Source organism: Panicum virgatum, chromosome 5N (genome assembly GCF_016808335.1).
Source record: "Panicum virgatum strain AP13 chromosome 5N, P.virgatum_v5, whole genome shotgun sequence".
Taxonomy (NCBI): Eukaryota; Viridiplantae; Streptophyta; class Magnoliopsida; order Poales; family Poaceae; genus Panicum; species Panicum virgatum.
This window is the reverse complement of record NC_053149.1, coordinates 55,367,004-55,393,159: the sequence shown is the minus strand read 5'-3', so window position 1 is coordinate 55,393,159 and position 26,156 is coordinate 55,367,004. Positions and strand designations below refer to the sequence as shown.

The 26,156-nt window shown below is 46.0% G+C and overlaps 6 protein-coding genes across 7 annotated transcripts; 2 read left to right on the top strand and 4 right to left on the bottom strand.

Annotated features, from left to right (window-relative positions):
* Positions 1-2,381: 2,381 nt before the first annotated feature.
* Positions 2,382-3,907, bottom strand: LOC120672071 (transcription repressor OFP8-like). Its single transcript, XM_039952362.1, has one exon. The coding sequence runs from the start codon at positions 3,706-3,708 to the stop codon at positions 2,710-2,712; it is 999 nt and encodes a 332-aa protein (XP_039808296.1). The 5' UTR covers positions 3,709-3,907; the 3' UTR covers positions 2,382-2,709.
* Positions 3,908-5,116: 1,209 nt separating this feature from the next.
* LOC120672363 (GTP-binding protein At2g22870-like) lies at positions 5,117-9,647 on the bottom strand. The gene is made up of 4 exons (XM_039952717.1): positions 9,060-9,647; positions 8,125-8,194; positions 7,175-7,337; positions 5,117-5,778 (listed from the first exon to the last, which is right to left on the bottom strand). Exons 1-4 carry the CDS (start codon positions 9,553-9,555, stop codon positions 5,560-5,562), a joined length of 948 nt encoding a protein of 315 aa, XP_039808651.1. The 5' UTR covers positions 9,556-9,647; the 3' UTR covers positions 5,117-5,559.
* An 863-nt stretch (positions 9,648-10,510) lies between these two features.
* Positions 10,511-13,935, bottom strand: LOC120673817. 2 transcript variants are annotated; one of them, XR_005674854.1, is made up of 3 exons: positions 13,629-13,923; positions 12,122-12,183; positions 10,511-10,952 (listed from the first exon to the last, which is right to left on the bottom strand). XR_005674854.1 is itself a non-coding variant. In XM_039954832.1 (2 exons), exons 1-2 carry the CDS (start codon positions 13,794-13,796, stop codon positions 10,905-10,907), a joined length of 216 nt encoding a protein of 71 aa, XP_039810766.1. In that variant the 5' UTR covers positions 13,797-13,935; the 3' UTR covers positions 10,511-10,904. The 2 variants fall into 2 exon arrangements, 1 of the variants encoding a protein (XP_039810766.1); XM_039954832.1 differs by lacking the exon at positions 12,122-12,183 and having other exon boundaries at positions 13,629-13,935.
* A 198-nt stretch (positions 13,936-14,133) lies between these two features.
* Positions 14,134-15,061, top strand: LOC120675653 (mitochondrial import receptor subunit TOM7-1-like). Its single transcript, XM_039956856.1, has 2 exons — positions 14,134-14,232; positions 14,535-15,061. Exon 2 carries the CDS (start codon positions 14,535-14,537, stop codon positions 14,745-14,747), a length of 213 nt encoding a protein of 70 aa, XP_039812790.1. The 5' UTR covers positions 14,134-14,232; the 3' UTR covers positions 14,748-15,061.
* A 144-nt stretch (positions 15,062-15,205) lies between these two features.
* Positions 15,206-17,873, top strand: LOC120675652. The gene is made up of 2 exons (XM_039956855.1): positions 15,206-16,723; positions 17,523-17,873. The coding sequence occupies exons 1-2, from the start codon at positions 16,437-16,439 to the stop codon at positions 17,734-17,736; spliced, it is 501 nt and encodes a 166-aa protein (XP_039812789.1). The 5' UTR covers positions 15,206-16,436; the 3' UTR covers positions 17,737-17,873.
* A 5,084-nt stretch (positions 17,874-22,957) lies between these two features.
* On the bottom strand, positions 22,958-25,447 carry LOC120674206. Its single transcript, XM_039955345.1, has 2 exons — positions 25,142-25,447; positions 22,958-23,382 (listed from the first exon to the last, which is right to left on the bottom strand). Exons 1-2 carry the CDS (start codon positions 25,307-25,309, stop codon positions 23,335-23,337), a joined length of 216 nt encoding a protein of 71 aa, XP_039811279.1. The 5' UTR covers positions 25,310-25,447; the 3' UTR covers positions 22,958-23,334.
* Positions 25,448-26,156: the final 709 nt, after the last annotated feature.

Genomic DNA, 26,156 nt, shown 5'->3' with positions numbered 1-26,156 from the left:
CGCCGGGCGCCCTGCAGGCCGCCCGCAGCCGATGGCGACGGGCAAAAATCCCAACCGCGTCGAAGCAGTCTCACGTATGATGGATTTGGATGGCTGAACATTCGAATTATCCGTATTCATATCACTTAAAATGTCAATATGGATATCCGTATTCGTATTCGATTTTATTATGAATGTCAAATGGACGCATCCGAATCCGACTTTGAGAATTTTTCTCTATCCGATTTCATATTCGTATTCGAGGAATATCCGATCACATCCATATTCGTCCGTATCCGCAAAGAAAAAGTGACTAGTGAGACAATTTTAAACTTATCTTTATACATAATTACTTAATGATGCACACTATTTAAATTATTTAGAAAGCTATATAACTAATAATATATTTATTAAAATTAGTAATGATATAAAAATTAACTTCAACTATTTAATATATTTATTTCATGATTAAAACTATTTTATACAAGTCAACTTAATTATTTATTTAATGATAAATCTTTTTATATATCTTAATTATTAAGTATTTAAAGATTTATTTATTTTACATTTAAAATTAGTATTATATATTTAATATAAAAGCTATACATAAATAATTATACTCTTTTTTATTAGCTATCTTTTAATCCTTTACTCTCTACTTACAATGATTTTGATCTATGCAAAATTGTTGACAAAATAAACTGATATTCGTGATAGCTCTATGTTTCAAATCGAGAAGGTATCCGGATCCGAACTATCCGTTTTGTATCCGGATCCGATGAGATCTACATTCGCATTCGTATTTGGATTAAAATGTAGTAAAAGGTGACATTCGAATCCGATTTCATCCGTATCCGATCCGAATCCATCCCTACCCTAGCCTCACGCCGGCGGACGGCCGCTTGGTTGTTGGTGCGTTGCGGTTCCGGTTCGCCAACCATCGCGCGCAGACGGGAGTGGTGGCCACCAACCGCGCCAACCGACGCGGGGCGGCGGGGGCGCACATGGCTGCTCCGACTCTGCTCCGAGCAGGGTCTTTGCCGAAACGAAGCGGACCAGCAGCAACGTTCGCAGAGCGAGCACGCACGCAATAGAAATCCACATACAGACTATCATATTTCCGGTAACGCCTGCGGCATACGCCCAAGGTTTTTTTTCCCGACCGGTTAACCCAAACCGCCGGCAACCGGTCCGGTAAACCGGAACCGGTTGGACCGGTAACCGGTGGAAACCGGTTGAATTCAAATACAAATTCAAAAGCTCCCGTGCAACCAGTTTACCGGCCGGTTTGACCGGTTTGAATTCAAATCCAAATTTAAAAGCTCCCGTGAAACCGGTTTACCGACCGGTTTGACTGTTTTACCGGCCGGTTTGACTGGTGGGCCTTAATGGACCGGCCCATTTTTTTTCTTTTTCTTTTTTGATTTAACTTCAAATCCCCGCAAACTATATTAAATGAATGATTTTTTGAGAAAATTTGACACCATTAGATTCGTCGCACCTTGAAGTATTTTAAGGATTTTTTTGGGATTTTTCCATTTTTTAGAATTCAAATTTAAATTTTGAATTTGGGCCGGTTTCTAACCGCCCGATACCGGAACCGGTCCGGGCCGGTAAGACCGGTAACCGCGGTAACCAGACCGGTTCCGGCCGGTTTTTTTAACCCTGCATACGCCTGGGTCTCTCTCGGGATGATGAAGTTGCCAGCTTGACACTTCTTGCTAGGTTTGGTTGTTTGTCTGCCGGCTACTCCTCCAAGTGTTTTTTTTCTATATCTGCGTTGAAGCATAGTGAGAAGAAGGTATGTTCTAAGTTGTCAAGAAATGAATTTAGTACGCTTCGTTGCCAATGATACCACATGCGTTGTGTTTGGTTAGGGCTGGAAAAAAATTCGCGAAAACTTTTTGCACCTTTGACCACTAATTTAAAGTATTAAATAAAGTTTAATTATAAAACCACCTGCAGGACCCCCGGTAAATTTGCGAGACTAATCTAATGAGGCATTTGACCGCACGATTAGAGGATGGTTACTATAGTATTACTGTAGCAAATTATGAATTAATTACCTTCATTAGATTCATTTCGAAAAGTTACACTCATCCGTAAAAAGATTTCGCAAATAAATTTCGTTTAGTACTCCCATTCATCTTTTTGTGAAAAAAATTTCGTCGTGTAAACCAAACACGCCCTTTGTTTATTCAGGAGATGGAGAAAGCGGGGGGCGGCGATGGACTAATAAAACCGAGTCAAACGCCGGAAGGATTTGTGGACCGTGGTGTTTGTCAGGAAACAGTTCTTTTTGTCAGAGCCGACCTACGATGAGATGGTACAGACCAGAGCATTGCTACATATCTAATCAAAGCAAATCCATGCTTCTCAGAACGTGATGAGCATTCACAGAATGCACCAAGCTGCAAAGTTCATCTTCTTCTTTGGCCGCGCAGTTCATCATGCACAAATGGAGAAGTATGTACATGGTAACAAGCCCAAAGCTCACAAGAACATCAACCGAACAAAGAAAGATTACCATCAAGGACAGAGACTGCAGAACAGAGCCGAATCAAGCAGTGGTTAGCAGGCCAAGGACGACAGAGCCGAATGCACGTACGCGCAGAAGAGAGCACACGCACAATTCCTGTGGCATTGCTTCGGTTTGACAAGGTTAATTCCTATCAACATCGCATCGGCGCCGGCGGCCGGCCCGATCGCTGCTGGGGGCACGACACGAGCTCACGGGAAGATCGCCTCCCGCACGTCGGCGAACGCCGCGAGGATCGCCGGGTAGTGGCGCGGCGAGTTGAGCACGAGGTACGTCTCCAGCAGCCGCTCCGCGCTGTGCTCCCCCTCGCCGCCGCCGCCGCCCGCCGGCCACTCGGCGATCATCTCCTTCATCGACTTGCGGAAGTCCTCGTACGGGTCGGCCGACCGCTTCACCACCGCGAACCCGCCGTCCGTCGCGGCCGACGCGGTCGAGCCCCGCGGCAGCTCGAAGCTGTACCGGCAGCTCTGGGACGCGCCGCGCCGCGCGGAGGCCTGGGGCGCGCGGCACGGGCCCGACACGGAGGCGCGCGCCCTGGTGCTCTTGCGCGGGCAGTTGTAGAAGTCGGACGAGTCGGAGGAGAAGCTCCGCGACGAGAAGAGGTTCCTCGAGTCCTCGTCGTACTCGTCGTCGGAGGACGAGCTGCTGACGAGCCGGCGGGACGAGTGCGTCGACAGCCGCTGCGACGAGCTGCCGGCCCGCTCCTTCCACCGCGCCACGGGCGGCAGCGGCGGCAGGTGCGCCACGAAGGGCGAGGACGGCGGGCACTTGCGGCCCTCCCACTCGCCGGCCTCGTTGTGCAGCCCCGCGGCGCGCCGCTCCGGCTTCCTGTCCGCGGCGTCGAGCGTCGGGAGCGGGAGGATGGACGGGTCGGCCGCGTCGACGGAGCGCCGCCCCGCGCAGTCGATGGTGATGTGGACCAGCGGCGCGGGGCGCGGCACGGAGAGGGACAGCCGGCGGTCGGCGATCCCGCCCCCGGGCTTCTTGCCGCCGATGCGGGAGTAGAACGGGAATGCCACCGGCGGCGGCTTCGCTTCGCCCTCGTTCTCATTCTCGCGGCGCTTCCTGCCGCCGCCGCCCGCGTGGCGGGAGAACACCGAGAGGATCGCCGCGAGGCGGTGCTTCAGCTTCTTGCGCCCGGTGCCGCCGCCCGCGCCGGAGCCCTCCTCCATCGCCTCACGAAGGTGCATGTTGCTCTGCTCGCTCGGCTGCTCACGCGCGTGCGCTCTCGCTTCGTGCCTGAGCGTGTGCGAAGAGAGGGCGGGCGCGGGAGTTGCAGTTGGTCTATCGCCTTCGTGCCGGGCTAATGCGGCCTCGCGCACGGCTTTAACCTCCCGCGGCGCGAGCTAGGAACAAAAAAACTGCCAGGTCCGGCCGCGCCCCAGGGTTGTGGACTTGTGGTGTGGCCGTGCGGTGCCGGTTGGGGGAGTGGGCTCGGGTCGTGGAAGCTGGCTCGCTCCCTCTCCCTCTCCCTCTGCACGTAACGCGGTAGTGGGAGGCGGAGACGGCCCCGTTCCGGGTCGGCCGTACGGCGGCGGCGGGGGCGACGTCGTGCGCGGGCGCGGCCGGATGCCGTATTCGCTGTATCCCAGATGCGTTCGCTTGCCTTCCATGGATCTTAGCTTGCGAACAAGGGATGCGTACAAGATTGGTTCGTGCCGTGCCGGTGTCGCCCTTGTTGGTTAGCCGTTCGGCGTCGCACGGTGTGCGGCTCACTGGCTCGTGAGCGCCGCGCTGCGTGCACGTGGAACGCCGGGTGTTCCCGCCGGGAGCCAGTGGAAAGTAACGGCTCCTTTTGTGAAAACAGCCGCAGCTTTGTGAACTGTGATCGTGGGCTGGGGACAAAACCAAACACGGTTGCGAGGCGGGCGGTGTTGGGTCGCACGCAGCAGCACAGTTCGGGGAAAGTGAACTAGGGTGGTAGAACGATCAGTTGGTTGGTCTACATGCTTTCCGTGCGATCAACTGCTCCTTTTTCCTGCAAGGCTGCAACTGCCCCCAGTTACTGTGCATGACCGCACGCACTGGAGCCGGCGAGTACCGGCCATTGACCGCGCACCGCAACTCTACACCACGGCCTCGGCACAAAACCGTCTACTTTCTAGTTTCTACAACTATACTGAAGCGTTGAACAGATCCTTGCCGAGCGTAAACAACGCCTTGTTTGCATGCAGTTCAGTTCCTCCATGGCGTCAGTACGCGCTGATTGCATTGTTTAGCGGCTGATGCGTGCTCCAGCTGTGGTTAGGCAGCTGAGCTGTTCTCTTGGATTATACAAGCACCTATCACCTAGACGGCGCACGGCTTTTTAAGACCCCGAATGAGGACAAACAGGTGTTTTCTTTAGAGGAAGACACGGGTGTCAGAACTAACAACTATAGTAGTAAAACAGAGGACAGATGGACTACTGCAGCCTATGGAATCATCACGATCAACAAAATTACAGCGAAGCTGGCCTGTGATGACATGGCCAGCATTCTGTCCCCAGGCAGACCTGTACCGGGCCACCGGCTCCCTGCTCATTTCTGTTACAGATAAACAAGTCACTGTAGGATAGAATAAGGGATCCCAATAATGTGGCGCTGTCAATACATTCTGTACACCATGAAGCCACATCGCTTAACAGGTCAAGCCCCTGCGTCTCCTGCCATTTGTACGCTGCAGGGTCCAAGGGAGCACACAAGTAACGAACAAAAAAGTGAGATTCCCGCTGATGATTAGCTGACACCAGGGTTTATTAATCCACATCATACACAAGCCTATTAATATAATCAGGAGGGAACAAAGGGAAAACGTTTGGTATTGTACGTGTACACAATAGAAAACCCAGGATCAGCCGATTTTAGCGCCTTCTCTGCATTCCCAGAGTGTTGATTGGGAAATCATGTACAGGGGCCATATTGGACAATCAACAGCTCGAAAGGCAGGGTTAGTTGGTGCCAAGGCCTGATTGAAGAGGTGCCGACTGCTGATGCATCAATGAACCACAGAGCTCTATATGCCGTTTCGGTTGCTTCGGTTCTGTTTGTTGTCATTGCATCTCAATGCTTGAGCCAATAATTCCTAAGCTGAGACATGTGCAGCAGTATCTCATCGCGGCCCTGGTTGGTCACACTGCTCGTCATGATCCAGGGAGGTGCCGCCTCAAAGTATTCACGGATCAGACTCTGGAAGGTTTCCACGTTTTCTTCCGGTCTCCTCCCGCCGTTTTTCTTCTTCTTGCGTTTATCACATTTTGTGAACACCAGTGTCATGGGGACCTGAACAGATTGAGTATAAACACATTAAAAATGAACAGTGCCAGATTTATTGCTCAACCTCCTCTAAATTCCTCACATGGAAAAACAGTAATGCTTGATTGATGCAGAAATGATGGCAAGCGCATTGCTACTTTGAGAATACATCAAAGGGAATGAATACGCGGAACAATGTTGCAATCTTGGATCTTGCCTGTTATTACATGTACACAAGTCCATTCCATTATTGTATGTCCGAAAAGGTATATGTTGGTGTCCCCAGGACCAAGGCTCATGCCAACATAGGTCATTGTCCAAGGAGGATAATTTTGCACTAAATTGGAGCAAAACAGAAATGTGGGTTGGCGAAATAATGGTTCGTGGATCAGTGGATGGAAGGCAGCAAGGACAGAAAAGCTTAAAGAGGGGGACGGGGGGGGGGGGCGCTGTAGATTGATATTGACTGGGTGGGTAGGGCATGCGGTCCAGGGTTTGAGAGTTCAGGCCTGGTTGGTGGCTCAGTGCAGGCACAGGCACAAAGAATGGAACTAGATCTATGTCCGGGACAGGGCAAGGAAAAAAAGGGCATGAATCTAATACTTTTCTGGACCTTTATAGTACAGTGTACTAGCATATATGTCGGACTTGTTGCCAAAGCCTTTTTACTGTGTACTAGCCTTATAAATTTCAAAAATGAGGCAAGGGATTCAGAGTTAAGCTGCACTCTGCAGACTTGGTTGGGTCTTGCAACAGGTAGCACAAGACAAAATACAAACAGCAGGCTACATCATAAGCCCAGTGGCAAAATGCAGAAACAGAGAGCCCGTTGCAGTTATGCCCTAAATTACTGAATAATTTCATAATAACAAAAAATCTTAGGACTTGCTACACTATACTTGTGTGACCTAACAAGTCGGTGACAAATTTTCTTTTGCTTAGTCCAGAATGGAAACATGCCTTCTGACCAACGCCTCAAGAAAAGGATTGATTGTTGCTGCGTAAAGTCTACTACAGTGTTGCAGTTTGTTCTATCAGAACATAACGAAGACTCAAGTGTACCGGCACACATCTTGAATTGTGATGGATAAATAAATCACTAAATCAAAGTAAACTTTGACTAAGAAGAACAGATAGCATCCATACACATTTGCATGTGTAAAGTTAAAATGACTGCAATTGAATCTGGTTCAGCTTATTGCTAGAAATCACCCATGCATCAGAATTTCAACTTGACAAACTGGTGTATTTTAACCAGACTAAATTTTTATCAGCAGCTTATTTTCTATTGCCGAGATCAACTAGATTATCTCCTAACAATATCAAAGAGCAGTCCCAATGCATATGGATGAAAGAATGGTGGCATAATTACTTCATGAATTGGGGGGGGGGGGGGGGGCAGTCGTTTGAGAAGTATGCTTACCTTGTTCTGACCAAGCCAACTAGCATAGTCAAGATCAATCTTCTTGGCAGGTATACTTGCATCTATAAGGAGAAAAACAGATACCAAAGTCTCCCTACTGAGAAAATAATTTCGAGTAAATTCATCCCAATTAGTACGAGCTTCCTGCGGTGCAGAAGCATATCTGTTCAATAAGAGATCTTGTTAATGTGAGAAGATGGAGAATGTCACCTAAATAAAATGCTCCAACTCATGGGGTGCATAGTTATTTTCTATAGTTATAAATTCATTTCTCGCTGTTACACATATAACAAAGGGCAGCTATTTTGATTAACTTGCACAAAGAAAAATCTAGTATCACATAGCGAATTAGTGCTTTTCACATTTCACATATAGATCAAAGTAAAGTAAAATTATTAGGCATAAACATTTTCAGTTAATACTGTGAGTCTGTAAAACAAACTTCTAAACTTGCAAACGGAATTTAGATGATTTAGTGTTTGACAGTTTTCACATATAGATTGAAGTATCAAACCATATCACCTTCATGCAAATACTAACAATTCTTTCAGGGGTAAAACCAGGCCAGGTGCTCGTTGCTGCAGCATCCCACTGGCATGTGTACCTCAAGCAAACACTCATGTGTATTTATGCCTAAAAGGAGTTAGGTGGTCAATTTAAGCACATCAGCACCTATCATGAAACAGAGGCACAAAGTACCCTATCTTACTAGATTCTTGGATGGACTGCGCATTGGCCTTCGTTGCCAGGTTCATTCCAATAATATTTGCAGTAGCAAGCCATGGAATAGTACTTGTGGATTAAACATGTAAGACCATATACTATCTATCTCATTCCTACATGAATAATATTTTCAATCGTAAGGGAATGTAAATACATTCATCTACATGATTACAGGGGGAAAAAAGAATCTACTAGTAAAACTGAAAGTGTGCCAATCAGTAGTTTACCCATAACCAGGCAAGTCAACAAGATACCAGCTGTCATTTACTATGAAATGATTGATACATTGGGTCTTCCCTGCAATTAGAGAACCAATAAAATTAATCAATCTTTTTTTTTACAGATACTGCTGTTAGCTTTATTAGAGTCCTGCTGTACAGCTGCAGTATGTCCCCAAAGTGTTAAACTGTAGGTGCCCAGATGAGAACCAGAAGACTAGGTAGTGAATTTGCAGAGATATTTTCTAGAGATAAAAGTGGTGCCAAAGCACAATTACATGGATTTTAGAGATAATTATTATCCCTAACCAGACAGTTCTATACTCTCACATGGGAAGATAGCTCTTATAAGTAAGAAGTTGGGGGAAAAGGAGTCTCTAAGTTCTAGCTTCAATGTGATAATCGCTCTTAATAGGACTTAAACGTGTGGACAACAGACTACCTGGTTGACCAGACCTTCTAATTTCCAATAGATCAACATTTTAGATTGAAAACAAAGCAAATCATATTTAGAGTTTTAGACAAAGACATGACAACACATATGAGTGTGTAACCATAGTAAACCAAAGGGAGTCCAACAGGACAAACATAGCCCATAACCAGTTCTACTCGCTAATGGTAATCAGTTGCTGACAGTTTTTTTTAAATGCTGTTCACATACAACTACAAAAATCCTGCAATTATTGAATCGCAGGGACAAAGGGTTATCTCAACTCCACACAAAAGAACTTCGTTCGAACACAACTGCGCCAATTCTCAGATTATTCCCACCTTTTACCAACTTTGACAGTAGCTACAATGCACGAAACCGACTCATTATCCGCTTCAGATTCAACTTCTCACCAAGTAGGACCTATGTTAACCACTAATTACTGAACCTTAACCACGATAACGCTACAGGAAGAACCGAACAAGGCAAATAACCCTGGCAAAGCAAAACCTACCAGGCTTCTTGGAGGTGAGCGCGAGGCGCTTGCGGCGGACGAGCGAGTTGAGCAGCGATGATTTGCCAACGTTGGACCGGCCAACGAGCGCGAACTCCGGACGCCCGTCCCGGGGGCAGTCATCGGGACGCACGCTGCTCTTCACGAAATCCGCGTTGACCACCTGCGCGTCGCCGCGCGCGTACGGGCCCAGCACGATGTTGGATCCCTTGAGGACCCGCGCGCTCACGGCCTCCTGGTTTCCCGCATCCACTGTCGCCCCGGGCGGCACGAAGAGGCGATCGAGCGGGAGCTTGACCTGCACATCCTCGTGGGGCGCCCCCTCGTTGTCTGATTGGTCGACGGTCTCGGCGGCCGCTAGGTGGGAGAGTGCTGAGAAGCGGGGCGAGAGGGAGAGGCGGCGCGGCAAACGCGAGGGACGGAGGAGGGTAGATGTGGAGGTGTGGGTGGAGGGAAGGAGTAGTAGGCGAGGGAGGAGGCGGTGGCGGAGGAGCATGGCCGCCGGCGGCGGTCGGGGTTTTTGGAGGCGGAGAGACGTGTGCGGCGGGGTTTGGGGAGAAAAGTGAAGAGTGGAGTGAATAGCTTGAGAAGTGGATTGGGTGGGACCGGGAGGGAGATGGTGGGACGCGAGCCGGTCCGATCGGATATTTTGAAGACACATGTTCTTGGTGGGTGACTGTATTTTCTTTTGAACTCCCAAATTCCAAATTATAATTTGTTTTGAGTAAAAGTCATCTGTTTAAAAAATCAAAACAATCTATAATTTAAAACGCAGAAAATATATTATTAACTACAAGTCTGCAATTTTTCCGTTGAAAACCTTGCAACTCAGCTAAAAACACTTGCACTCTAAAATATTTTGTATGCTTAGAGTTGTAACATACCCTATCAATTCCAAATTATACGTGTATAGATTTTTAAAGCTACATATATTTTATAATGTATCTACACATAGCCTATATCGAGATGCACTCAAAAGTCAAAATTTATATATCCGGTAAATATGAAATGACATAATTTAGGATGGAGGGAGTATTGCACATTATGGCAGATAAAAATTCCTATGTTTGTCACAACATGTATATCAGTAGTTCCTAAAATATTTGTATCGGGTGTTAAAATAACTTTTTGAAAACAGTGAACAACAATTATTATTAAGATTATAAACATGATTAGTGTACAACAGTTGTATAAATATTTTCGCATGACAAAGATCTCTCAACATTGAGTTTACAACAATTGTATATTGTAAGAGAAATTGTTGACCAGGTCTCCTAATCCAACAACGACTTCTGGAAGTTATATCAAAGCATAGAAAATACCATTTGACGGAAGTTATATCAAAGCATAAAATGACTATTTTATGGAAGTTTTGCATGAAATTTAGTCATTTATGCGTCGTGTATCAACTTAGGAAGGAAAAAAAAACAGTCTCCACAGGCCAGGGTCAGTGAGGCTATTTGATTTTTTACCAAAGCATGGGTGCACCAGCTTACTGAAAAACCAGAACCCACCGGCACAACACCACAATTACATACTGTCCTCTTGGGGGAAAAATAAAGCATGGGTACACCAGCTTACTGAAAAACCAGAACCCACCAGCACAACACCACAATTACATACTGTCCTCTTGGGGGGGAAATAAAGCATGCCCGGGTGGCATAGTTAGTCATAATGAAGCCAAGAAGGTACATAGGTTCCGCAAAGAAACACTTGGAGCAACACACAACTACTTAAAGTGCTTACAGAGAATTGAGTATAATTATGTTTCTCAAGCAAGTTGAAAGCTCCAAGATCTGATAAAAACACTTATTTCTTGAAACAAAGTGAGCATAATTCTTCATATTACAAGAATTTCCTCAACGGTCTTCCTGCATCCTCATCTTGCATTTGCTGCAACATAGAAAGTTTTACATGTAAAAAGAAAGTAGAGCTTCATTTAATTTCATCGGTAATCATAAATGATGTCAATATGTAATAAAAACAGGTGAAATTTACTTGAATATATACTTTTGTGAAATCTTTGTTTACTAGCATAACCATGTCATGACTATGTTGCAGGTATGTCATATTAGTGTTGTAACGGTGTAAAAATGTTAAACACAACAGCTCAATGATATCCAAGTTCAAAACAAATAAAACTTAATGAGCTTATTCCTAGGCAAGACCAGAAGTAAACATGAATGCACTGCTGTCCCCCAACTCTGCTGTAGGTTATTTTCAGCTTCTAATTCATGATTTTAGTGCAGCTTTATTTTGAACCTAAACATGTAGTATATAATGGTGTGCAATGGAATAAGAATGAAGTAAAATAGTTAATTCCATAAACAGAATAAGCCGTAAGCCTTCTTTCCAGCGGCACCAACAGGGTTTTTTTTTTTTGGGGGGGGGGGGAGGTATATCCCATCACCACACCCATTAACTCAACTTATGGTGAGCTATTGGCGAAAAACCGAGCTAGTATCAAGAGAAACAGTAAAAATGTTGACAGTTGAACAAAATTAGTGCATTGATCATTTTTACAAGCATAGAAAATACAAGGTTCAGCAAGAACCATATACTAAGAATTCACAAGCTAAGGGATTTGGTAATGTTTGGGCAAAACACTCCCAGTGTTACAATGCTCTCGCCCATTCCATGGGTAGTGCTGCACATGGTTGTTTTCTTGAAGATAATGAAATGATGACACTGAGATGCATTTTCGAAAAAAAAAATCCAAATCCTGGCTGAAATAGAAACTGTTTCATGTTCCAACTAATGAACAAGATGGGCTGAAGCACAGCAAGGAGCCAAGGACAGAACAGCATGCTTAGAAAAACTATCTGAGGATTAAAGTATGAAAGGAAATCAACCTTATACGGTTATACAGTTATACTAGCTGAGCTATCTTATAAGACAATTTATAATACTGATGCTGAAACATGAAACCAAGAAGAAAGACTTTCCTATTCTCTATATCCTGGTGACCAATAGACATCCACTTCTCTTTCTGACTTAAGAACAATAGATTTTCTCTAAAAGTTTAAGGACGAGTTGAAATACATATAAAAATTGAAAGAAACCTTTTCTATCATCAGGAAGGTCCAGGGCTTTGACTAAGACGCTAAGCCAGGGAAGTAGTGAACTGTCAAATATATCAGAAGCAATGACTCAATATTTCTAAATGCAGGAATTCCCAATTTCATTCGATAAAAATGTTATGGTTCTAACTTCTAAGCATTTCCAACAGTTCCCAATCTCCCTTCCCCATCCTTGTTTTTTTTTGAAAACGAAAGAAAAAATCATCTCCAATAGTTCCCTATCCAAGTTCCCCCATCTACCAACAATTGGCAAACCGGGCTCTCTTGTGCGTAAAAATACGCACGCCTCCGTCATTCCCCATCCGCTCGCTTTCCCGTCACCATCTTCTTCCTGCGCCCTTCTCCCCCTTCACGCCACGCCTCCTTCCCTTTGGCGCCATTAACTTGGAGCACGACGCCGACGTCGAGTACAGGTATGCCGAAGGAAACGTTGTTTGATTAATTGTTTCTTTCCTCGCCTGCCTTGAACTACCCTCTCGTGACAGCTCGCCGCCGGCAGTTCCTCCACCAAATCCACCACAATCCCCCCAAAATTCACTCCCAAAATCAAATCAACCTATAGATCCAGAACCTCAATATTCCTGGCCACCGTTTTTCTTCAATTTTGTCTTCGGAAAGGCCTCCCACAATTGTGCCTGGCCATGGCGACGTGAGGGACCTGCAGCCCCCATCAGCGCCAGCGGCATTGAGGGTCGACGCCGCCGGTAGCCAGCTCTCCTGCAGCATCTCTTCGCTGTCGTCGCCATCCCCTTCCATCCCTTGCCTGGAATCTTGGGTGGCCAGTGCAGCCGTGCGGGGAGCTGAGCATGGCAGGGATGGCCACATCTGCTTATGCCGCCGGAGCTTTGCCTTGCACCACGCCACCAACGCCTGCAAGAAGCTGCCCCCTGATTTCGTCGTTTCATCCTTTGCCGGCGCTGTCACCCCCCTGCCTCTCTGGATTGGGGTCCTCTTGGTCTGGAAGTTTGTTGTCATCGATTTTGCCGCGACAGAGGCGATCGCGGGAGCAAACGGGGCCACAATTTTTCATTTTTGGGAGGAATAATAGAGAACTCTTGGAGATGGACTTTTTTTTTTTTTGCCTCATAACTATTTGGGGAGTTCGCAAACAACAAGTTTTAGGGGGAAAATATAAGAAACTGTTGGAGATGCTCTAAGAACCCGAAAGTGTAACCCTACCATGTTTAATGTTTTCGCCTTCTAAAGCAACAAACGAATAACAATATTGTTTACAATATTTTCGCCTTCTAAGCAACAAACAAATAACAATATTTTGGATAGGCTCAACTCTCAAACTGATGTGCGAACCATTTTCACTGCACGAGGGATCCACTTTCGCAATAACTTTGGATGAGAGAACAAACGGGGGAAATTAATTCCACCGCAATGAATGGGCGTTGCCTCCGGCACCATCCCGATCTGAATCTAAGAGCCACCCTAACAGCAAACATGAAGAGGATTCACGGTACGGGACGGGAGGCGTGCGTACGAATTCGCGAACGATGCCCTTGTAGACGAGGATGGGGACGGCGAGGCCGAAGAGGCCGACGACGGCGAGGCTGCGGCGCGTCCAGCGGAAGTTGAACTCGAGGTTCTCGCGGCCGGCGTTCCACTCCTCGATCCACCGGTTCTTGTGCACCTCCATGCCGCCACCCATCTTCTTCCTTTCCTCGGTTCCTCCCTAGCTCTGCTCGTCGGCGACGGATGGAGAGCCCTATGCCGCGGCGGCGAATTTGGTGGGGGATGGTGCGAGTGCGACCTTGCAATGCAAGGGACCCCCCCCCCCCCCCCCCCCCCCGCCCTTTCTTGATGTCCACTCGAGCGTCTTTGTTCGGATTCTTACAGATAGACCCCCGAGTGTACGTTATCTTCTACTTTCACTAGGTCACTGTATGTAGTGTCTGTCTGGTTCTAAAATGAGTCCTTTCTTGCAATGTTTTATGTACTGAGAAATTGCGAGGAGCACCTCAACAATGTAAATAATTACACTTTCCGTCGCACTTATTTGTGTACTCTCTGTGTTTCTCTAGTCTCCACCTATCTCCACCACTCTCCATTTCTGCAGCCCACCCCTTCCTCTCTCCCTGGCGGAGATGGCATCTGGGGCGGCGGAGAAGGGGAAGGCCTGGCGGATAGCTCGGAGTCGGCGGCGGAGAGCGCGGCGCGGGGGCGCGGGAGTGGACCACGTGGGCGATGAAGAAGGCCAAGGTGGTGGCCCACTACGGCTTCATCCCCTTCGTCATCCTCGTCGGCATGAACTCCGAGCCCAAGCCCCGCCTCGCCCAGCTCCTCTCCCCCATCTAGGCCTCCTCGGTCGCCCCAATCCCGTTCGATTCCTGCAATTCACCACCACTCTCCATTTCTGCGCCCACCCCTTCCTCTCTCCCTGGCGGAGATGGCATCTGGGGCGGCGGAGAAGGGGAAGGCCCTGGCGGATAGCTCGGAGTCGGCGGCGGAGAGCGCGGCGCGGCGGGCGCGGGAGTGGACCACGTGGGCGATGAAGAAGGCCAAGGTGGTGGCCCACTACGGCTTCATCCCCTTCGTCATCCTCGTCGGCATGAACTCCGAGCCCAAGCCCCGCCTCGCCCAGCTCCTCTCCCCCATCTAGGCCTCCTCGGTCGCCCCAATCCCGTTCGATTCCTGCAATTCAGTACTGCATTTCTTGCTACTTGCGTACTTTTACAATTTTTTCTTTACGTTTGATATAATTCTATCTTAATTAAGTTGTATCACTGAGTTTATGATAAAGGAGTTCCGAGTCCAAATCATGGAAATTGCTGTGGACAATCTCCATACTCCCATGGTCAGTTTGTGACTATATTGATCCATTGGAGCTTTAGATATCTCTACACTAAGAATGTTGATGGTTAAACTAAATGCACACGAAATGCCGGTGCCCAGGCATTCGTATTGTTGCGAGAATCAGAAAATTTTCCTCACCTATATTCTTTATACACCTTACATTTTGCAGCCCAGTATAGTACAGATTGTCGCCCATCTACTGGTTTCGTGGTGACATTGCAATGAGTTTAATTATGCAAAAGCCAAGCACAGAACTTGGCTTCTCATTGGAAGTTGTCAATTGTCAGGTTGGCCTCGTCCTCAGGACTGCAAGGCTTAGAATTCAGCTCTGTTTGCAAATCTTTTTACTTTTCGTTTTGAGATTGAATTGGTCCATGTGAAATTCCTATATCTCGAGCATGCCTTTATTATAGCTCGAACAGTCGAACTGCAGGATCTCTTCAGTTTCTATCCGTTCTCAAATCGGTTGGTTCTTTTCGCTGTGTATCTTTGTATTGTCAGTTCAGGTGGATCAAACTTGACTGTTTAGTCTATAGCAGCAGGCCAGGAATGTCGTTTGAGTAAGCCAAATGGTTTCTAAAAGAGATTGACCACTAAACTAATGGACATAAGACTTCGAATTCTCAAAACATTTAGGTGAAATTGTTCTTAAGAAGGGGAACATGAACACAGGAAAAAGGCTACATAGAGCCCAGGACTTGTTGGAGGTTGAGTATGTCCGGAGCAGTACCAGACTGAAAGCAAATATTCAGAAGTTCAGAACTGAACTCCTTCCTTCCCCTCGGCTCTCCCTCCTCCTCTATCTCCCATGCTGTACTTCTAGAGCTACTTCTGCATTCATCCACCTCCAGCCCTGTTAGGCTGAGCCAATCAGCCGGTTGGAGCTGGCTGAAAGTACTGTAGCAATAGGACTTTTACGAGGGGAGATGCGCCGAGGGAAGTTGAGCCAATCAGCGACCGCTGACACTGCACTGAGCACCATGCGGATCATATGCAACGGAAGCAATAGCTACTGCACACCCAAGAGAACAACCCCAAATCCATGGGCGACGGGTGAAAAATCACAAGCACTGAGGCACGGTTACGCCCGGCAGCAGAGCTCTCCGAGTCACCGGACGCGAACAAGCAGCATCCCTGTGGCGCGACGTGCCAAAGCCGGCGGTCGGCAGACGCACGGCGTGTTAGGCGGTTAACCTATGCGCGCGTCGGCATCGTCCCAAACGCGCACGCGCCGTCCGGCCCCGCCCGTTTCCTTTCTTGTGCAGCCGAGTGCGCCGGCGCGGCGGCCGGTGGCTCGGCGCTTCCCGCGCCCGCATCTGGAGCGAGCGACCAACCAGCGAGCGCCATCCACGCGCCCCTCGCCTTCTTTTATACCGCCCGCCTCCTCCCGTCCTCCGCTCCACCCGCCCGCCCAACACCCCCATTGCCGTTGCCTCCGTCCGAAACAGCCGCGGCCGACGCGCGCGCGCGCTGGCCTGACCCCGACCCCCCGCGCATGCGGCGGGACGCCGTCGCCGCCGCGCCCACGGCGGCCGGCGCCTCGCCGCCGATCGCCGCCGCCGTGCTCCCGACGGGCGCGGTGGTCATCGACGTCGTGGGGGCGCCGCCGCTGGCGGAGCCCCCTGGGGTGGGGTGCCGGATCTGCCAACTCGGATCCGAGGACGGCGGCGGGTCGGCGGCGCCAGGGTCCGAGGTGATCCGGCTCGGCTGTTGCTGCAAGGACGAGCTCGGCGCCGCGCACCGGCAATGCGCCGAGGCGTGGTTCAGGATCAAGGGCGACAGGTAGGTATCTCTCGCTCTCTCCTTTTCCGGCCCCGTGTTGCCTGCTTGCTCCGACATGTATGATTCGATTAGATTACGTAATGCGGGATATGTGTTTGTTGTAATTCCCCGGTGATGTCCTGGCAGTTGCGCGTGGTAATGATCTGCAGGTTTGTTGTAATCCCCCTTGTTCTGAAATGTTCTAGGATCATAGCGATTTTCTGAGGAAAAGCTCCATACTTCATATGTGTCCGCTGGGATAAAGCTTGACATAACAAGTTCGACCATGAATTAAACAATGCTGCTATCTTACTCTAGTAATACTGACATGCCTTACATGCTATCAAGTTGTCTGCCATTTTTACCGTCCGAGCTGATTCAGGTTGGAATCGACATGGAGCTCGTATTCTAAAAATGTTTAGTGCCCAAATGCATATCTCAAGCAAACGCAAGGTCGGCATCCTTTGTTTTGGGGAAAGGGTCGATGGCAGAGATAAAGCAAAGAACTATTCGTGCCCAGATGCTGGACTTCTTCTTTTCAGCATTTCTGTCGGTGATCTGTGACTGTCTGTCTATCTTAAGCTTTTGCCTTTTTGTCACCCTCGCGTGAGTTGCTTTAACATCGGGGTTTCCGACATTGTTACAGAGCCAACGATTTAGTCTGGTTTTAAGGTTTACTTTCTACTAGTTAGCAACTAGCAGCACTTACCTTTGTTTATAATCTTTTTTACTTTAACAACAATCTCATGTTAGTTTGCTGCACGACCTCTGGCACTTGTGTCAAATAACTATGAATTTAAAGCCTTCATTTACTATGCAGGCGCTGCGAAATATGTGGTTCAGATGCCAAAAACATTACCGGGTTGGAAGTTAAAAAATTCATGGAGCAATGGCATGGCCGAAGAATGGCAAACATCCAAACAACAGAGAGGGAAAACCATTGTTGGAGACAGCAGCCCTCCTGTAATTTTCTGTTAGCAAGCTTACTGATTATTTTTATGCTACCCTGGTTTCTCCGTGTAAATTTGTTCTGATTTTTGCGGCCACTATTGGGTCATGTGGATTCACAGCTTGTCAACCTGGCTACCATCCAAAGGATGGATCGTGTAGATATTTGTAGGCAGAACCACAGCACAGATCCTGAAAAATATATATTTCAAAATTTTCCATATGATACCTTTTCTATTTGATTATTTTTCCTGGATGCTTAACCAACTCAAGACTACTTTGACTTGGACGCTTGAGGGCATGAACTTATAAACTAAAATTAAGTGCAGGATTATGGTTACTGAGAGAATACTTTTGGTAGTACCATACTCTCATTTTAAGGGAGTAGTCCCGTGCTGCAGAGGGACTCTCCCTCGGTAAGGTGTGGGCTCAACTGTACTACTCAGGCTCATACATCAGCAGGTGAGTTCCCGTGCAGTACTGCAAAGTACTCATCCCATTCTGAAAGCGTGGCACAAGTCGACGCCCGTAGACTCATCCCATTTGGAAAGCATGGCACAGTTGACACGCATGCCAGTGTAATCAAGCGCAAGCATCCACAGGGTGCGCTGAGTTTTAGCGCACCAAACGTCCTATCACCAACGATGTTTACAACAACATAGCCTTTTTTTTCCAAACAAATTGTAGTAGACTAATAAAATCCGAAAGAAATAAGTTCAAGGTTCAGGCACATTGATAGCTAGTCTCCAAGCGCTCCTATCCAAAGCTATATCTTTAGAGATATTCCAATCCTTAAGGTCTCTCTTAACCGAGTCATCCCACGTCAGTTTAGATCTACCTCTACCCCTCTTTACATTATCTACCCGCTCAAGAACCCCATTACGCACCGGCGCCTCAGGAGTGTCCAAACCATTTCAGCCGATGCTGGGTAAGTTTCTCCTCAATTGGTGCCACCCCGACCCTATCCCGAATAACTTCGTTCCGGACTCTATCCCTCCTTGTGTGCCCGCAAAACCACCGCATCTCTGCTACACTCAGTTGCTGGACATGTCGCCTTTTTGTAGGCCAACATTTAGCACCGTATAACATCGCCGGACGAATTGTTGTCCTATAGAATTTGGCTTTTAGCTTTTGTGGCACCCTCTTGTCACAAAGGATGCCAGAAGCTTGCCGCCATTTCAACCAGCCAGCTGAAATTCTATGCCTAACATCTTCATCAATGTCGCCATCCTTTTGTAGCAGCGATCCTAAATACCGAAAAGTATCATTCTGGACCACCACTTGCCCATCTAGACTAACGCCCCCCTCATGTCTAGTCGCGCTGAAATTGCACATCATGTACTCGGTCTTGGTCATACTAAGTCTGAACCCTTTCGACTCTAACGTGCGTCTCCACAGCTCTAACTTCCTATTAACCCCTGCCCTACTCTCGTCAACTAGCACCACATCATCAGCAAAGAGCATACACCAAGGGATCTCACCTTGTATATCCCTTGTGACCTCATACATCACTAAAGCAAATAAATAAGGGCTCAATGCTGACCCCTGGTGTAGGTCTATGTTAACATGAAAGTCAGTGGTGTTGTCATCACATGTCCGGACAAACGTCGTCGCATCCTTGTACATATCCTTAATGAGGGTAATGTACTTAATTGGGACTTTGTGCTTCTCCAAGGCCCACCACATGACATTTATCGGTACTTTGTCATATGTCTTCTCAAAGTCAATGAAGACCATGTGCAAGTCCTTCTTCTGCTCCCTATATCTCTCCATCAATTGTTGTATTAAGAAAATCGCCTCCATGGTTGACTTTCCAGGCATGAACCCAAATTGGTTTTGGGTCACACTTGTCACTCTTCTTAGGCGATGCTCGATAACCCTCTCACAAATCTTCATCGTATGGCTCATCATCTTAATCCCACGGTAGTTAGTACAACTTTGAACATCGCCCTTGTTTTTGAAGATAGGTACTAATATACTTCTCATCCATTCTTCCGTCATCTTGTTTGACCGAAAAATGAGATTAAAAAGCTTAGTTAACCTTACTATTGCTCTATCTCCTAGGCATCTCCACACCTCAATGGGGATACCATCAGAGCCCATCGCTTTACCTCCCTTCATTCTCTTCAAAGCATCCCCGATCTCTACCTCCTGAATTCTCCTCACAAAACATCTGTTGGTATCGTCAAAAGAGTCATCTAACTCAAGGGTAGGGCCCTCACTCTCCCCATTAAACAACTTGTCGAAGTACTCTCTCCATCTATCCATGATCTCATCCTTCACTAGCAGTCGATCTGTCCTATCCTTAATGCATTTGATTTGGTTGATGTCCCTTGTCTTCCGCTCGCGGATCCTAGCCATCCTATAAATGTCCTTCTCCCCTTCTTTCGTGCCTAGCCGCTGATACAGGTCATCATACGCCTGATCCTTTGCTACACTCACAGCTCGCTTTGTAACCCTCTTCGCTAATTTGTAGCCCTCGATGTTGGCTGCACTATTGTCAAGGTGGAGGCGCTTGAAACACTCATTCTTCTCCTTAATAGCCCTTTGCATCTCGTCGTTCCACCACCAGGTGTCTTTCCCCTCCTGTTTGCCTCCTCTACTCACGCCAAACACCTCTGAGGCCACCTTCCGAATACATGTTGCCATCTTTAGCCACATGTCATCTGCATCTTCTCCTTCTTCCCAAGACCCCTCACCTAGCATTCTTTCCTTAAACGCTTGTGCTGCTTCCCCTCTAAGCTTCCACCACTTTGTTCTCGCAATCTTGGCACGTTTGTCCCGGTGGACACGTACCCGAAGACGAAAGTCCGCCACCACAAGCTTGTGTTGAGGGACAACACACTCCCCATGTATCACCTTACAATCTAAGCAATCACGTCTATCCTCCCTCCTAGCAAGGATAAAGTCGATCTGGCTCGAGTGTTGTCCACTACGAAACGTCACAAGATGGGATTCCCTCTTCTTAAACATGGTATTGGCTATTAACAAGTCGTAGGCTAATGCAAAGTTCAACACATCCTCCCCCTCTTGACTCCTGCTACCATACCCCAAACCCCCGTGCACTCGCTTGAACCCTACATTAGTCGCACCCACATGGCCGTTGAGATATCCTCCTATGAAGAGTTTCACGCTGGTAGGCACGGTACTAACCATGCTATCTAGATCTTCCCAGAACTGCATCTTGGTGCTCTCACTAAGGCCTACCTGAGGGGCATAGGCACTGATCACATTCAAAACCGAATCTCCAACTACCAACCGGATTAGGATAATCCGGTCACCTTACCTTCTAACCTCTACGACTCCATCCTTAAGTCTCCTATCAATCAAGATGCCTACACCATTCCTACCCAGAGTTGCTTCCGTGTACCAAAGCTTGAAGCCAGTATCCTCAACCTCCTTCGCCTTCTGGCCCTTCCATTTAGTTTCCTGAACGCATAGAATATTTATACGCCTCCTAATTGCTGCATCAACTAGCTCTCGCAACTTACCAGTTAGGGACCCTACGTTCCAGCTACCTATACGAATCCTAGTTGGCTCGGCTAGCTTCCTTACCCTTCGCACCCGTCGAGGGAAGTGCAAAGACCCTTGCTCATTTTTCACTACACCCGGGCGTAGATGTAGCGCGCCATTTGGGTGACGACCCGACACTTGCTCACTTATCATCGTACTCAGGTCACGATACGACGCGCCATTGGGGGATGGCGACCCAGCCCTTGCCCATTTATCACCACACCCGGGTTTCGATGTAGCGCGTCGCTAAGAGGGTTACGCCCCCCCCAACGAGTTTCTTGTGGATTTCAAATCCATTAGAGTGGCTATTTTTTATGCTAATTTGCCAAAACCTAACGCAACCCTCCTTCTTTACCCGGGTTTGGGACCGGCTATGTTGAGACGACTCAGGAGAGAGAGTCTTCCAGTCAGCATAGGCGGAGTTCTATCACCAACGATGTTTAATTTGGGTTTTTTTTTATTCTGGCTGGAGAATCGTTTTGGAAGGCCTCGGTATTTAAGATTTGATTTCAAATGAACTGTGATGCGTCTAGAGGTTAGGCTTGAGAGCGATCAATGATTGGATCAGAATTACGTAATTGAATTTGAATCTAATTCAAACCCAAATCTGGGAAGCAAAACTCCTAGAAACAAAAATACACATGAGTTCTTTAATTAAGAATCTTTTAATTAAATTAGTAAAGGTCTTAATTTGGGCCGGAATCTGTTCACTTAAGTGGGAGCAAACTATATTTGCTTTAAGTTATAGAAAGATCAAAACTTTAGTTAATTTTGCCACCCTTGTAAATGAGCTAAAATGCTAAATACGGAGTGCTACAATTTGTTCCATATTTATAAAAAAATTATTTCATCCTTATAGATAGACGAAATTCTTGCATGATACATCATACTTGAAGCGTCACAAAAATAGAAGCCAGTTAAGGCCCTGTTTAGATCTCAAAACGCAAAATGCAAAATTTTGTAAATCGCTTCCATGGTATACTAAATGTAGTCGAAAAATAAATCGCATTACACAAATGGATTGTAAATCGCGAGACGAATCTAATGAGCCTAATTAGGATGTGATTAGATACTAAATTGCTATAGTAAACATACTCTAATGATGGATTAATTAGGCTCATTAGATTCGTCTCGTAGTTTACAAACGAGATCTGTAATTAGTTTTATGATTAGTCTACATTTAATACTTCAAATGTTGAAGATTCCCTTCCAAAAATGCAAAATGATCTAAACAAGCCGAGTTACTTAGTGATTCTTTGTTTCCTAGGCAGATGATATAATCCAACTTAAGCATGCTGGATTATATAATTCAGATTATAATATAAAATTGACATACCTCAACCAGCTTAAATGCGATAAATTATGTAATTGAGATTATAATCTAAATAAGCGTGTCTTAAGCAGATTTTGGAAAAAATATCTTGAGAAGATTATATTTTATAGTGTTTGTTGTCCATGAGTATATATAATTTAGAGGACAAATAATCTGAAACAAACGTGCCTTAATTCATGTTGACGTACTAACTCAACTGGCTTCTAATTATCCGTTACGACAGATAAATGTCAACACATATAGATATAAAAGTTCCTAGAATATTTGTAAATTATTTATTTGACAAAATGACCAACAATTAGTCAAATTACACACATGATTAGTGTACAGCAGTTTTATAAATAGATTTGCATTTAAAAGATTTCCCAACATTGAGTTTGAAGCAATTGTATATTGTAAGAGAAATTATTGACATATATTTAAAAACGTCTCCAAACCCTAAAAAGGAAGCTTAGAGCATAGGAGTCTCAAAGCACAGAAAAGACATTTTTATGGAAATTTTGCATTACAAAAAATACCGTGCTCCATGGGCGAGGGTCAGTGAGGCTATTTGATTTTTACCAAAACACGGGTGCACCAGCTTACTGAAAAAACTGAACCCACCATCACAGCTACACAGTTGCATACTCCTCTTGGGGGGTTGGGCATTGATAATGTATGCCCATGGCCATAAAGAAGCCAAGAAGGTACACAGGTTCCTCAAAGAAACAGCTGGAGCGAAGCACAACAACTTAAAGTGGTGACAGAGAACTGAGTATAATTATGTTTCTCATGTTGACACTGCCAAGATCTGGCAAAAACACTTATTTCTTAAGCAAAATGAGCATGGTTCTCCAGGTTACAGGAACTTCCTCAACGGTCTTCCCGCATCCTCATCTTGCATGTGCTGCAATATAGAAACTTTAAAAAGTAAGAAGGAAGCAGAGCTTCATTTAATTTCATTGGTTATCATAAATGATGTTAATATGTTACCCAAACAGGTACAATTTACTTCAAAATATAGTCATGTGGTAATCTTTGTTTACTAGCATAATCATGTTGTGAATATGTTGCAGATATGAAATTTTAGTGCCACGATGGTGTAAAAATGTTAAATACAAACAGCTCACTCATAACAAGCTATCCAAGTCAAAACAAATGACTTAATGAGTATATTCCTAAGCAAAACCAGAAGTGAGCATGAATGCACTATTTTTTAGCAGAATTATTTTGAACTTAAACACGAAGTAGCCAAGTAGGTTATAATGATGTGCAATGGAATAAGATGATGTAAAATAGTTAATTCCAGAAACAGAAATCGCCGTAGGACTTCTTCCATGGGTACCAACAGGGATGGTGGGGCTATATCCCATCACCGTCACATTAACTCAAATTGTGGTTCGTTGACAAGCCTTGGCGAAAATCAAGTGTTGCATTCCCTTATACCCATTATAACCAAATTAGAAACAAGAGAAACAGAATATGTTGACAGTCGAGCAGGGGCGGAGCTAGAGGAAAAATAGAGGGGGTACAGCACATCATAGCATATGTATGATATTCAAGCAAATATGGTGAAAATTTAGAGGTGATAAGTGATTGTGGATTTTTTTTCTGGGTGCGGCCACACCCAGGAGTTACAACTTACAAGTTACAACATAGCTCCGCCCCTGCAGTTGAGCAAAATCTGTGCAAGGGTCATTTTTACAGGCATAGCAAATACAAGGTTCAGTAAGAATCATATACTAAGAATTCACAAGCTAAGGGATTTGGGATACATTTGGGTCATGTTTAGCCCAAACATTCCCAGTGTTACAATGCTCTCAGCCATTCAACGTATAGTGCTGCGCATGGTTGTTTTCTCAAAGATACTGAAAAGATGGCACTGAGATGCATTTTGGAAAAAAATAATTCCAAATCCTGGTTGAAATAGAAATCATTTCACGTTCCAATTAATGAACAACATAGGCTGAAGCACAGAAATAACAGAACATGCTCTAGAAAAACGATCTGAGGGTTAAGTGCGAAAGGAAATTGATCTTATGCGGTTATACTAGCTGAGCTATGAGCTATCTAAGAATATAATTTACAATACTGATGCTGAAACGTGAAACCAACAAGAAAGATTTTCCTATTCTCTGGATCCAGGTGACAAGTAGACATCCACTTTTCTTTCAGACCTAAGTGTAAAAGATTTTCTCTAAATCTTGAAAGATGAGAATTTGAAATAGATATAAAAATGAAAAGAAAACTTTTTTATCATCAAGAAGGTGGCTTGGCTATGCCAGTGAACTGTCTAATATATCATAAGCAACAGTTCAATACTTTTTAAATGCAGGAATTCACAATTTCATTCGATACAAATGTTATGGTTCTAACTTAACCGGGCAGTGCAAACTGTAACGCTACCATGTTTTCGCCTTCTAAGCAACAGGCTAATACCAATATCTGGATGGACTCAGCTCTCAAACTGATGTTCGAACCATTGTCACTGCACCAGGGATCCACTTTCGCAATTAACTTTGGATGAAAGAACAAACGGGGGGAATTAATCATTCCACCGCAACGAATGGGCGTTGCCTTCGGCCCCAGCCAGATCTGAATCTAAGAGAACCACCTAAAAGCACACAGGAAGAGAATTCATGGGAGGGGAAGGGAGGTGTGCGTACGAATTCGCGAACGATGCCCTTGTAGACGAGGATGGGGACGGCGAGGCCGAATAGGCCGACGACGGCGAGGCTGCGGCGCGTCCAGCGGAAGTTGAACTCGAGGTTCTCGCGGCCGGCGTTCCACTCCTCGATCCACCGGTTCTTGTGCACTTCCATCCCGCCACCCATCTTCTCCTTCCCCTCGCTGGCTCTGTCGTCGGCGACGGATGGAGAGCCCTATGCTGCGGCGGCGAATTTGGTGGTGCGAGGGCGACCGAATGCAAGGGACCACACCTCGAGCGTCTTTGTTGGGGTTTTTACAGATAGACCCCGGAGTGTTGCGTTATCTTTTACCTTCACTTAGCAAGCCACTCTAGAGCTAAATGAGCCCTTTCTTGCAATGTTTATGTTACTAAAAGGACGAAAACAGACTATGGAATGGTTAGTCTCCGATTTTGGAAATTACCAGGAGCATCTCAACAAATGTAAGTAATCACACCGTCGTTGTCGCAACTCATCCGTCTCCGTTTTCTATCTGCAATGGCCCCGTTTGGTCTTCCTTAAAGATCCTTCAAAACACTTTAACCGTTAATTAGGAATATTAAATAAAGTTAATTTACAATACTAACTCCAAAACCATGTATTAGGAATTTACAATACCAACTCCAGAACCCTGCACTAAGAATTCTGAAAAATCTAGTAAGATCTTTGATCGTATGATTAAAGGATGGTTACTGTAGCCAATCATTAATTAATTACTATCATTATATTCGTCGCAAAAAATTACATCCATCTGTGAAGAGATTTCGTAAAAAAACTTTATTTAGTATTTCATGCATACATCTTTCTCGATTTGCGTGTTTTGAAGAAAACCAAACACGGCCGATCTCCAACCCGTCCCTTTCTCTCTCCCTCTCTTCTTCTCAACTGGTGGAGGTGGAGATGTACGGAGTGCCCTTACGTGCTTGGCGCCAAGCAAGATGAAGCTATATCCCTAACTGCTGCTAGTGTTCCTAACACCGACCTAGCACATGTG